We start from the raw sequence: 12,501 nt of genomic DNA on the forward strand, positions 1-12,501 counted from the left end.
TAATGTGTATTTGTGGTGTTTTAACCCTTTTGCATGCCATGGGGGCTATATTTCCCAGTAAATGTGTTTTCTTTTCTAGGACACATTGTACCGCTCCTGTATGTTCCTGGCATGTAGTAGTGGTTCACTGCACAAGTTGTAGTTTCTGTTTGTTGTGAAATATAGCTTTTAGGGGCATGGAAGTACACATACTAGTAAATAATGATGCTTTAAAGTTTCTTGGGACGTATGCTGCTTACTACCAAAGTAATTTCTCAAAGGAGCTAGGGAAGTATATTTACCACAAAGGGGAAGTATACTTACTACAAAATTAACTGGAAATAAATCTTACCACCTCTGCGTGCTTGATATCTTGTGGTAGTACACTGCACCATGTGTGTGAAAACTGCTACAGCAATCAGTTTCCGATTGTCATTACCTTTTCCAAAATACATCGCTTCATTTCTGCAGTATACATTATTGTGACTTTTATCGGCCCGTGTCTTTGTGTGGGCATTGTGAGAGAAAACTGGAAAGAAGTGCTTTCAGTGACAAGAGAGGAATGTAGCTTGAAAAAAGGAGGATATTAGTTCTTGTGCAGTTGTATTGGTGATATAAAGTGGATGGACAACATATCTCTCAATATTTTGACAACTTCAGACAATCCTAGGAATTTGTTACAAAGAAGAATAAAGATGGTATTACCAGCAGTAACAATTGTTTAACAGCTGTAGCAACATACAATAATATAGTGGGAGTTGTAGATCACTTTGGTAATCTTAGAGAACACTCTGCAATAGGTCAACATTCTTATTAATGGTGGCACCAGATTCTCTATGCCCTGCAAGTTGTGGCAATTGTAAATATTTTTATATTCTACCAAATTAATGAAGGACAGGGATGATACCAACATCAACTGAACTTACTATTATGACTCACAAAACAGTTGATAGGTGGCTTCACATACTGCTCGAAGAAATTCTGACCACACATGCTGCTCGAAGAAATTCTGAGCAAGAACAACACTGTACCAGATCGTGTTCAGCTGGCAAAAGTGGGACATCGTGTGTCCATTTTGGAAAAAAATACAGACGATTCCAAAAGTGCTTTAAAAAAAATGAGACTAGAATAAAATACATAAGCTGCTTCTGCAGAGTGCACATGTATTGAACCATGCTTCTGCCAGTTCTATGGAAACAAAATAATAAAAAATGTGACACTCATTTGAACATTTGTTTGGGAAAGAAGTATTACTTGTTTAGATGTTCTAAATTGTTAATGTTGATTACAAACTGTTTGTAAACATGAAACGTAAATATTTTTGGAATAAAGCAAAATAAAAACACACAACGCTTTCTTATTTTTATATTTTATTTTATTTTTATTTATTTATTTATTTTTTCCAGCTTTCTTTTCAGCTCACAAAGATATTGTGGTGATATATATACTGTCATAGTTTTTGGTCCTAAATCCTAAAAGTAAAATTGTCGAAAAATAAACATAATCAGCTAATCACAGGTCTAATATGATACACAAAAAGTGTCTTTGCTGAATTGCTACAAAAAAATTGGTCCGGAAAAGCGTTAAGAACTGGGTATATTAGATTGATACCATTAGTGGAGGTGTGAGTAGAAGATGTGCAGAAATATTAAGCCTGTGATAGGCACATAAACAAGATGTTGCAAATATTGCTCATTCAGTTTTCCAAACTTGTATTTATTTACAAAACGTAATATGCATGTGCTTGCTCTGAAATAATTTGCAGCTTCAACATCTTCTTTATATGTGTATCCACTGTTCAATACTTCATCTTCACTGTGAGTAGTCATTTTCACTCATATCTATACTAAAGTAAATTACTTTACTAACAGTGGTCAGTACATTAAAAACCGTAAAATTATCAGTGAAACATCATATTTCTAGAACCATCAAAATTTATTGCAGTCAACCTGTTTCATTATTAGCTTCCTCCTCAAAAGTTGTGGAAAAGGTGATGTATTTTGACTGAGCATATCTGTAAATATAATGTTCTGAGTCAGTCACTATTTGGACTGAAGAAAGGGACCACAATCAAATATGCCATCTATTCTGCAGTTAATTGTGTATTAAGATGTTAGAGTGACAGGATTTCTCCTATCGGAATTTTTCATGATCTGCGTAAGGCACCTAACTGCGCAAACCACATTCTTCTGGAGAAACCCATTTTTTTTGCTATATATATGTAAATTATCTTCCAACTTACACTATTAAAGCAGAAATTTGCTCAGCAGCACTGCAATAACAGGAGCAGCAATGAATAAAATATTCAAAAATATTATTGATTGATGACCTATCACTTAATTAAAATGGTTTATTCAGTTCTAGGTTGGATGTATCATCATCAATAACAGTAAAGCATGGAGGAAAGAAACCATGTAAAGCTGATAGTTCAAAATTCATGGATGTGCATTTTTATCAGAACTTGAATTTGAAATCTCATACTATAAATCTTCCAAAACACTTCAGTTCAGCAAAATTTCCTCTGCATTATTTGGTGCTGAAAGCATTCAAAAATTAGCTTTCTTTGTGTAGCTTCATTGATGTTGCACTGAATAAGTTTTGGGTCAATTCCATACACAGACACCAAGTGCTCATTGCACAGAAATGTCCTGTAAGGATAATAACCAATATCCATTCTTGAACTGCTTGTAGATAATGATTTAAAAAGTTGGTTGTATCAACAATGGCCTCCCAATACGATTACATTGTGATGAAGTTTGTTCTGAAGCATTAGGCACAATTTTTAAAAAGTAGTAGCACTTATAGATGTAACACTAGAAAGAAAAAGAACCTCCACTGTCCACAACTTGCCATCAGTTTTGCTCAGAGAGGCAAAGGATGGAGCCATTTCAATATCTCACCACCTCTCTTCCAATTAAAAGTGCTGACAGATAGAACTGAAATAATTTGCGCTTGAAAACTCTTTATATTCGTAGGCGAATCTCTGAATCGATAGAATAAGTACTTGGTTGACATACATTTATCAAATTTTGTTGTAAATTAAAAAAGAAAGAAAGAAAGAAAGAAAGATCCAGATCTGAGATGTGATCATAAAGTAATGGGAATTTTTATTTTTCTTAATCTTTATTTATTCATCAACATTAACTTGTCCCCTTGAAAGTTATCCCCCCTCACATATAATACACTGTGCCAGCACTTTTTACTATTTTGGAAGCACTTCTGGAAACCATTTTTCATTAATGGCATTCAGCTCCTTCAACAATTCTGTTTTATCTCATCAGTGGTGGCAAAATGACATCCGTTTATGGTTCTCTTCAGCCTCAGGAATAGAGAGAAGTTGCAGGAAGCCATGCTGGTGAATGTAATGTTGAGGCAACATATGGCTTTGTTTTCTGTCAAAAAAAATTGTCAAAAAATCATGAACCAGTATTGAGATGTAAGCAAGAACATTATCGTCATGCCATTTCCACCAGTGGTTTTGCCTCAGTTCTGGCTATTTTCTTCAGATTGCTTCACGGAAATGATGCACGACTTCCAGGTAGTATTCCTTATTGACCGTACAACCATAGGGTACGAACTCGTATGCACGATCTGATTATAATCAAAGTAAACAGTGAGTAGAACCTCCAAATGTGATTGAAATTGTCAAATTTTTTTCAGTCATGTCTCTTCAGTCAGTTGCTATTGAGATGATTGGGTCTTGGTTTTGGCATCATACCCTCATATCCATGCTGTGTCACCAGTTACAATCTTCTTTAGAAGTTCTGGATCTTTGTTGACTTCATTCAGGAGTTCCTGAGTGATGTCTATGTGACATCGTTTTAGGTCAAAGTTCAAAAATTTCAGAACAAACATTGCTGCTACACATTTCATGCCCAAAACATCTGAAAAAATTGCTTGGCATGAGCCAAATGATTTTTCCAAAATCATCAGTGACCTTTCTGATGATGATCTAGTGACTTTCCAGAACCATTTTTTTACTTTTTGCACATTTTTGTCAATAATTGATGTGCTAGGGCATCCACAGCAGTTGTCGTCTTATACATCTTCTCGACCCTCTTTGAAATGTTCATACCACTGTAAACTCTTGTCTTACTCATATAGTAGATTCACCAAAAGCAACAGTCAACATTTGAAATGTGTTGTTGCACTTCATTCCATTTTTCAAACAAAATTTCATGCAAATTCTTTGAACCATCTTTTTAATAAGTAAAAATTCACTGAGCAGTTGGAAGCTCCTATAACCTTTTCGACTGTCAACAGTAAACTAAATATTCAAAACAGCTGAAAATGCATACATACATGTGGAACATGTGTACCAACAAAATAAAAAAAAAATAAAAATGCAATGAATAATGCCCATTAAATTAAGAAATCCTCAATACTTTTTGATCACACCTTGTGTGCCAATGTCTGGCATGTAATGATTACGTTTGCACAGAGAATATGTATTGTATTTGTGAACCTACTGACACATTTCACATCATAGTGAGTTGTCATGGATATCATCCATGAAACAAGCAAAAACCTAAAATCAATTAAATTTGCTTTTCCACAGGCTGTGCTGGAACGTGGGGTTCTTACATATTTCAATAGCAGAGCTGATGCTTCCACAGGATTTAAGAGAAAGGACTTTAAGTATCTTGATGGTGCAAACATTTTACCACTTGACTGTGATAATTCATCATTTGTTGTGCATTTCTCAGATGGAGCAGTCCATCGACTTAGTGTTGTAAATTATGGAGAAACTACAGGACAGATAAGCAGACAGGTATGACTTGACATATATGGTGTCTACATGGATATTATAAATGCATTTGTTTTAAATTATGGATTATTTTCTGTTTTAGAAATGGATCAATGCATTTTCAGAACATGCAGAATTCAGCACGCACTACTTAAGTCAAGGTCATATTAAACATGACAGTGATGAAGAGGATGACAACATTAAACCGCTTGGGTCCATGCAGGTAAAAGAGCATCTACTATTTTAACTGAAACTAAGTAAACAGTTTGAAAATATCCCCACTCAGTTATTCCAGATGTCAGTATGTACGCGTATGTGCATAATACATTAAATGGCATAATCAGATGTTTCAGAAATTTGCTTTGCTGGCATCTTGCACATTAAACAGTTTTGGGAACTTGGTGATCATTGCTAAATGACATGTGTATAGTGCTGGTCTTTCCACATTGTAATATTAAACATGTAAACTGGACGGCCATCTAGTGAACAGTGGCAACTCAAAATTGGTATTACAAAGAATACAAACATGAAAACAGTGAACTGACACTATTTACGTTACGCCATTTAGAGGAAATTGTTAAGAAATACTCTGTACAAAAAAAACTGTCGTAAATATTTGGCAATTCAGCATGAAAGCTTGGCTCATACAATGAAAGTCCTCCACACTTCCAAGGGAGAAGTCAGAAACTTGACATCATCTTTTGCAATAATAAGATGAGAAATGTGCTTAGTTAGAGAATGTAAGTTTATTTGTGAGATAACTCACACTTAAAAAGGAAATATGTTTTCATTGTTGGTAAGACATGGGAAATATAATTTTGGTTACTAAAAGAATGGAAATAGAACCAGACCATACAGGAAGTCAAGAACCTGCTTCATGGTGTAGCGTCCATAGACAATTATAAGGAAGATACTCTATGTATGTAGTACATTGTATAAATGTAATGAAATTTGCAAGGTATTTCAAGTATTTCAGAGAACAGTAATGTAATAATAATTGTGACCATTTTGCAGAAGGTTCTCTTACTTGGTTCATTCGAGTGACGGTCAGCGATTTAAGAAATATTTTACCTTATAGTAATCTCACTTCATCATTAATGAAAAATGGAATGCCAATGCAAAATTGAGTCTGCACTATTTTAAACTCATACAGAGCAGAGAAGAGTATTAAATAACAAGGGCAATATGGGTATAACAATGCGAAATAAAAAAAATTCAGAGATGTATTTAGCTTAATTTATGTGCTCGAGCTGAAATGTTTCTCAACAGAAAAATTGCAGTAGATGCATGCCACTGAACACACATGTACATGTCGAAATGTTAACTATGTACTACTGAAAATTTGATCTATATGGAGTAATTATCAGAGCAGTTGCACTCATGTCCAAGTTCCATGATGCCAGCACCCAACAGACAGAACAAGATGGTGCTAATTTGTACACTCTTATCTTTAAAAAAGTGAAGAGCAGACTTGCATAAAATTGTGCAATTCGGAGTCTTAAGCAGCTGCTTCTGCAGAGATTAATTAATCATAGCAGATGTATGCTAGGAGTAAAAATATGTTTGGGACATTATGATGGGCATCAAAGACTAGGTTCACACAAAGATACATTTAACATGTCCAGGATGAATTTTCACTCTGCAGCAGATTGTGTGCTGACTTGAAACTTTCCAGCAGATTAAAACTTTGTGTTTGTTGCGAGATTCAGACCTGGGATCTCTGCCTTTTGTATTTGGTACTCGATCCTGAGATGTTTCACACAGGAAAGTGTTCATCAAATGAATTATCCAAGCATGACTCACGACCTGCCCTTGGAGCTTTACCTCTGACAGTACCTTGTACTTCATAAAAATTTACATTTAACATATGCTAGCACTTGGAATTGAGCATTAACTCCACGGGAGAGCAAAGGATGTGGACACTGACCTGAATGATACCTTGCAAACCAAAAGGTGTGAATATTACTTTGAATGACAGGCTACACTCCACTTTTAACACACCAGTATTTTAACATTCTGAAAAAAGGAACCAGTCAGTCAAGAGATTCAATTTTTACTTCAGCATACTACAACAGCTTGCGAAACAACATGAGTAACAATGATTGTCATCAGAATAACAGAACATACAGACTGTAAAGGACTGAAGTGTTTACAATCAAAGTATCATTATCACCAAGGAATCATTCAAAACATAGTGGGTCAAAGAAATGTGGCAGTGTAACTGTGACTTGTGAAAATATTTCATTCTGCTATTTTGATTTGTAAAACCTCAGTTGTTTATCAGACATTTAGTTTCTGCAGACGTGTGATAGAAAAGACAGAGAGGAAGTGTTCTTTTTATTTTGTGTGTGTGTGTGTGTGTGTGTGTGTGTGTGTGTGTGTGTGTGTGTGCGTGCGTGCGTGCGTGCGTGCGTGCATGCATGTGGTTTTTTCCCAGTACAAAATCTCCTTTAGCCATATCTTGTGCCCAAATTAAATTTATGCAGTGATGATTAATAAAATGAATTGTGGCTTGTTATACCCTTTACGTGCATGGTGTTCAGCTTGCTGTTCATAATTTGATTAAAATTTATATTATGATGAATTTATTTATATGATGCTGAATAGTAAGTAATTTTGCAGGATGCTCTGCAGACTGCTGCTGCCCATCATCAGGTATTAGAAAAACAACTTAGAGACAGCACAGCTGTAGTTGAAGTCTTGAGTAATAATAGTCTTGCATCTGACACAATTACAGGAGCTGCTATAAGAGTAAGTTGAAAGTACAGTTCACAGTAAATATATGAAAAGTTTTAAGTATGACAGTTGTATGCAGGAAGTGTCAAATATAATTTTGATGCTTTTCAGAGATTCCAGGCTTTGTCTGACACTGCTGGTGACATGCTCTCTTCCCTTGGGCATTGTCTCTCTCTGTTTCAGCAACAGGAAGAGGTATGCTAAAATTACTGTTTTTGGAAAGTGAAATGAATAGTTCCTTGGGGATTCAGTATGACGGGTATATAGTCTCCAACTGACATTAAAGTCAGCTTGTTTGTCAAAATCTTTCAGTTTCTATTTCTAATATAATTCCCTATACAGGGTTATTACAAATGGTTGAAGCGATTTCACAGCTCTACAATAACTTTATTATTTGAGATATTTTCACAATGCTTTGCACACACATACAAAAACTCAAAAAGTTTTTTTAGGCATTCACAAATGTTCGATATGTGCCCCTTTAGTGATTCGGCAGACATCAAGCCGATAATCAAGTTCCTCCCACACTCGGCGCATCATGTCCCCATCAATGAGTTCGAAAACATTGTTGATGGGAGCTTGCAGTTCTGGCACATTTCTTGGTAGAGGAGGTTTAAACACTGAATCTTTCACGTAACCCCACAGAAAGAAATCGCATGGGGTTAAGTCGGGAGAGCGTGGAGGCCATGACATGAATTGCTGATCATGATCTCCACCACGACCGATCCATCGGTTTTCCAATCTCCTGTTTAAGAAATGCCGAACATCATGATGGAAGTGTGGTGGAGCACCATCCTGTTGAAAGATGAAGTCGACGCTGTTGGTCTCCAGTTGTGGCATGAGCCAATTTTCCAGCATGTCCAGATACACGTTTCCTGTAACGTTTTTTTCGTAGAAGAAAAAGGGGCCGTAAGCTTTAAACCGTGAGATTGCACAAAACACGTTAACTTTTGGTGAATTGCACACAATTCGCACATTGTGTCTGTTCACTTCACCATTAAGAAAAAATGTTGCTTCATCACTGAAAACAAGTTTCGCACTGAACGCATCCTCTTCCATGAGCTGTTGCAACCGCGCCGAAAATTCAAAGCATTTGACTTTGTCATCGGGTGTCAGGGCTTGTAGCAATTGTAAACAGTAAGGCTTCTGCTTTAGCCTTTTCCGTAAGATTTTCCAAACCGTTGGCTGTGGTACGTTTAGCTCCCTGCTTGCTTTATTCGTTGACTTCCGCGGGCTACGTGTGAAACTTGCCCGCACGCGTTCAACCGTTTCTTCGCTCACTGCAGGCCGTCCCGTTGATTTCCCCTTACAGAGGCATCCAGAAGCTTTAAACTGCGCATACCATCGCCGAATGGAGTTAGCAGTTGGTGGATCTTTGTTGAACTTCGTCCTGAAGTGTCGTTGCACTGTTATGACTGACTGATGTGAGTGCATTTCAAGCACGACATACGCTTTCTCGGCTCCTGTCGCCATTTTGTCTCACTGCACTCTTGAGCGCTCTGGTGGCAGAAACCTGAAGTGCGGCTTCAGCCGAACAAAACTTTATGAGTTTTTCTACGTATCTGTAGTGTGTCGTGACCATATGTCAATGAATGGAGCTACAGTGAATTTATGAAATCGCTTCAATCATTTGTAATAGCCCTGTATTTTGAAATGTTTAATGGAACAAGGATACAGAATGGCGGAAAAATCGAAATTTTTTTATTACTTTATTAAGTTCTATAATCTTTTGTGATTGCGTTCATATATACATTATAGGTTTTCAAATGAAAAATGACTGATATACACCAAATTGAAAAGTTATTCTGCCACGCCCCCTTTATTTCTGTTACAGAAACCAGTATTATTTTGAAAATAACTGTGAACTTTCTGTTTCCAGCAATCATACATATGATACATTGTATATGTTGGTATCAGTGCAGTTTTCTAGTGTCTGTAAATGATTATCTTTGCTAGTATTTACTTCTGTTTCACTGAATCAGTTTGTTCACATATTATTGAATGTTTGTTACCCAAATGCCACATATATTTGTGGAAGTACATATTCTTTAGTGTGCAATGAATATGGACTATGCCATGCATCAAGAAATTCAGTAAAAGGAAATTCTATAGTGACCAGTTCACAAACAAAGCAAGCCACACTGTTGAAAGTAACTTGTGTATCAGTTTTTCAGGGAAGAAACTCCCACATGGCACACCTCCTGGTGATTCAAATTTTTGTGTTAACAATGATGCTGTCTGTTGTGGATTTTTTGTTGTTGATGTAGGCATCTTATCTTCTTTGATAAAGGAGGTGGTGAAATGTAAGCAATGTAACTGTGTAGGCTGTCTGGAAATAACTGAACAACAAAGGAGGAGGAAGGGTTTAGCATAAAAATTAGTTGTTCTGTGTAGATCCTGCAATAAATCTACATCGAAAATAGCTTTGAACATTGTGCACAATTCATATGATGTGAATTTGAAATTAGTGTATGCAATGCATGCAATAGGAGAAGGAAAAAAGACTGCTCAAACGTTTTGTGGTTTGATGGACCTTCCTCCTCCTCCTCCCAGTAGGTTCAGCAAGTACATAAAAATACTTTTAGGTGCCTTGACGGTTGTGTCTAAAGCATCTATGAAATGTTCAGTAGAAGAAACTGGAAATGTTAGTGGAACCAGGGACATTGCTGTTGCACTTGATGAGACATGGCAACATCGAGGACATCGTTCCTTGAATGGTATTGCAAGAGCTACTTCTCTGGAGAATGGAAAAGTTGTTGATGTTGAGTTCTTATCTAAGTACTGCCACACCTGCCATGGTAACACTGAAGGACATATTGAACATCAGTGTTCCAAGAATTATGGTGGTTACAGTGGAGGTATGGAGTGTGATGAAGCTCTAAAAATATTTCAGAGGGCGATGCCCATTTATAAAGTTAGATATACGAAGTACCTAGGCGATGGGGGCTCTAAAGCCTTCAATAAAATTAATGAGCTCAATGCTTATGGTGCTACATTGGTAACAAAACTGGAGTGTTGTGGACAAGTGCAAAAGAGGGTGGGTGCTAGATTGAGGAAACCACAAAGAGAAATGAAAGGAAAGTTGCTGTCTGATGGAAAAACTCTGTCTGATCGAGGCAGATTGACATAAACTGAAATAGACCTTCTTCGGGGTTATTATGGACTGGCCATTAGAAAAACTGCACCTCAGAATGATGTTGCAGCAATGAGAAAAGCTGTATGGGCCACTTGCTTTCATAAGTTGTCCACAGATGATCGCCCTGTTCACAGACTTTGCCCTAAAGGAGCAGATTCTTGGTGTGGTTACCAAAAAGCAAAAGAAAGTGTTCAATCATACCATCCTAAGCATTCTCTTCCTGAGCCTGTTTTGAATGAAATGAAACCAATTTTTAGAGACCTGAGTGACCCTGTTTTGCTTAGTAAATGTCTTCATGGGGGCACTCAGAATACAAATGAAAGTTTCAACCATTGCGTATGGGAAAGATTACCCAAGAATGTTTTCGTAGGACTAAATACATTAAAAGTTGGTGTACAAGATGCAGTGATTGTTTCAATGATGGAGTGATAGGAAGGTTGGAAGTCCTGAGAAATTTACACATAAAATGTGGCTCTAATATGGAAGATCAATTACTTGTGTGTGATGGACAATGGGTGCATGAAGCTGAAAGATTCGCTCTTCAAGTTACCAGTTAGCAAGAAGTCCTAAAAGGAATGCCAAGAGGAAGCTTGAAGATGAAGAAATGCTGCAGGATGAAGGCTATGCTCCAGGAATGTTCCGAGGCACAGTTTAATTGGACTCAAATCTTCGTTTGCAATTTCCCGCAAGTTGGATTTTTCAGAATTCAGGTACAAATATTTTCCAAAGTTTATAAACCATTGCTCTAATTTTTTTCTGTTACTTGCAATAGTCCATACTTAAGTAGTAGACCTAAACTTTATTACAGGAATAACTAAATTATAGAAAAAACAACATTTTTATTAGGAAAAAAATTATAAAAATTAAAATGTAAGGTGTGATATGTTTTATCCTTGTAATATACATAATAGATGGAATTAACTAGGTCTGATACCTCAGCCATCTCCTAGCAACATATTCATTGTTCCTGTAGTCTCCCCTGGCCTCAACTTCTATAGTCCGCATCCTCCACTTGCTGCTGTCTCCTTTACTGTGCGCACTTCAGCCTCACACATATCTCCTAACCCCCTCCTTGCCTGCATAGATATTTCCTATTGTCTGCTTCTCTTCTCTCCTCCCTTGCTCCCTCCACTCCTCCCAATTCCTTTCAGCACAGCTCATCTGATGCTGCACTTAGCAGCTCACCATCCTGCTCCTGCCATGTCCCTACATACTTCCAAAAGCAGCACTACAGCATCCCCCCACCCATATGCAGCTATCACTCATCCTCTCTGCCCCATGCCTCTTCTGTACTCCACTACCCACTCAAGCTGGGATTGCTACTTGCCCCAGTGGGGCTAAAAACACTGAAATGACGGTGGCCATGTGTGTGTGAGAATTATGCTATATGAATGCGTGTGTGTGTTTTTTCTTTCTTCATCTGATGAAGGGCTTTGTCCAATAGCTAAAAAATTATACAAGTGTACTTCTAAATGTGCACATCCACTACTGAACACCATCTCTATGTAGTGAGCTGTGATCTAATTCATGTTTTTATTCCACCCTGGATTTTCCATTGTTTAATTTGACCACTGTGTTCTGACAGTCTGATTTGAAACTTCATCTTTGTAAAATAATTGTTGCTGAAATTAATTCTGTTTTTAAGACCACCATTTTCCATTAAGTTTGTAACGATTAAAGCCACAGTGTGGTTTTTGTTGTCTGAGGCTGCAGTCATGTATATGAGTTGCGTTTGTGTGTGTGTGTGTGTGTGTGTGTGTGTGTGTGTGTGTGTGTGTGTGTGTGTGTCTATTGTTGACGAATGCCAGAGGCTGAAAGCTTTAATTGTTAAAGCCTTTTTGTTGTGCCTATCTGCGACTCAGTATCTCTGCTATATGGTGAGTGGCAACTTTAGTTATGTAAT

The 12,501-nt window shown here is 37.1% G+C and overlaps 1 protein-coding gene across 1 annotated transcript in view; it reads left to right on the top strand.

Moving 5' to 3' along the window:
- The window catches only part of LOC126173816 (oxysterol-binding protein-related protein 1-like), a 419,616-nt gene that overhangs the window by 102,023 nt on the left and 305,092 nt on the right, over positions 1-12,501 (top strand). The window contains exons 8-11 of the mRNA XM_049920986.1: positions 4,538-4,750; positions 4,830-4,949; positions 7,349-7,477; positions 7,574-7,657. Coding sequence (XP_049776943.1) covers positions 4,538-4,750; positions 4,830-4,949; positions 7,349-7,477; positions 7,574-7,657 — 546 coding nt within the window. The remainder of the gene's footprint in view (positions 1-4,537; positions 4,751-4,829; positions 4,950-7,348; positions 7,478-7,573; positions 7,658-12,501) is intronic.

The sequence above is a fragment of the Schistocerca cancellata genome, chromosome 1 (assembly GCF_023864275.1).
Source record: "Schistocerca cancellata isolate TAMUIC-IGC-003103 chromosome 1, iqSchCanc2.1, whole genome shotgun sequence".
Classification (NCBI taxonomy): Eukaryota; Metazoa; Arthropoda; class Insecta; order Orthoptera; family Acrididae; genus Schistocerca; species Schistocerca cancellata.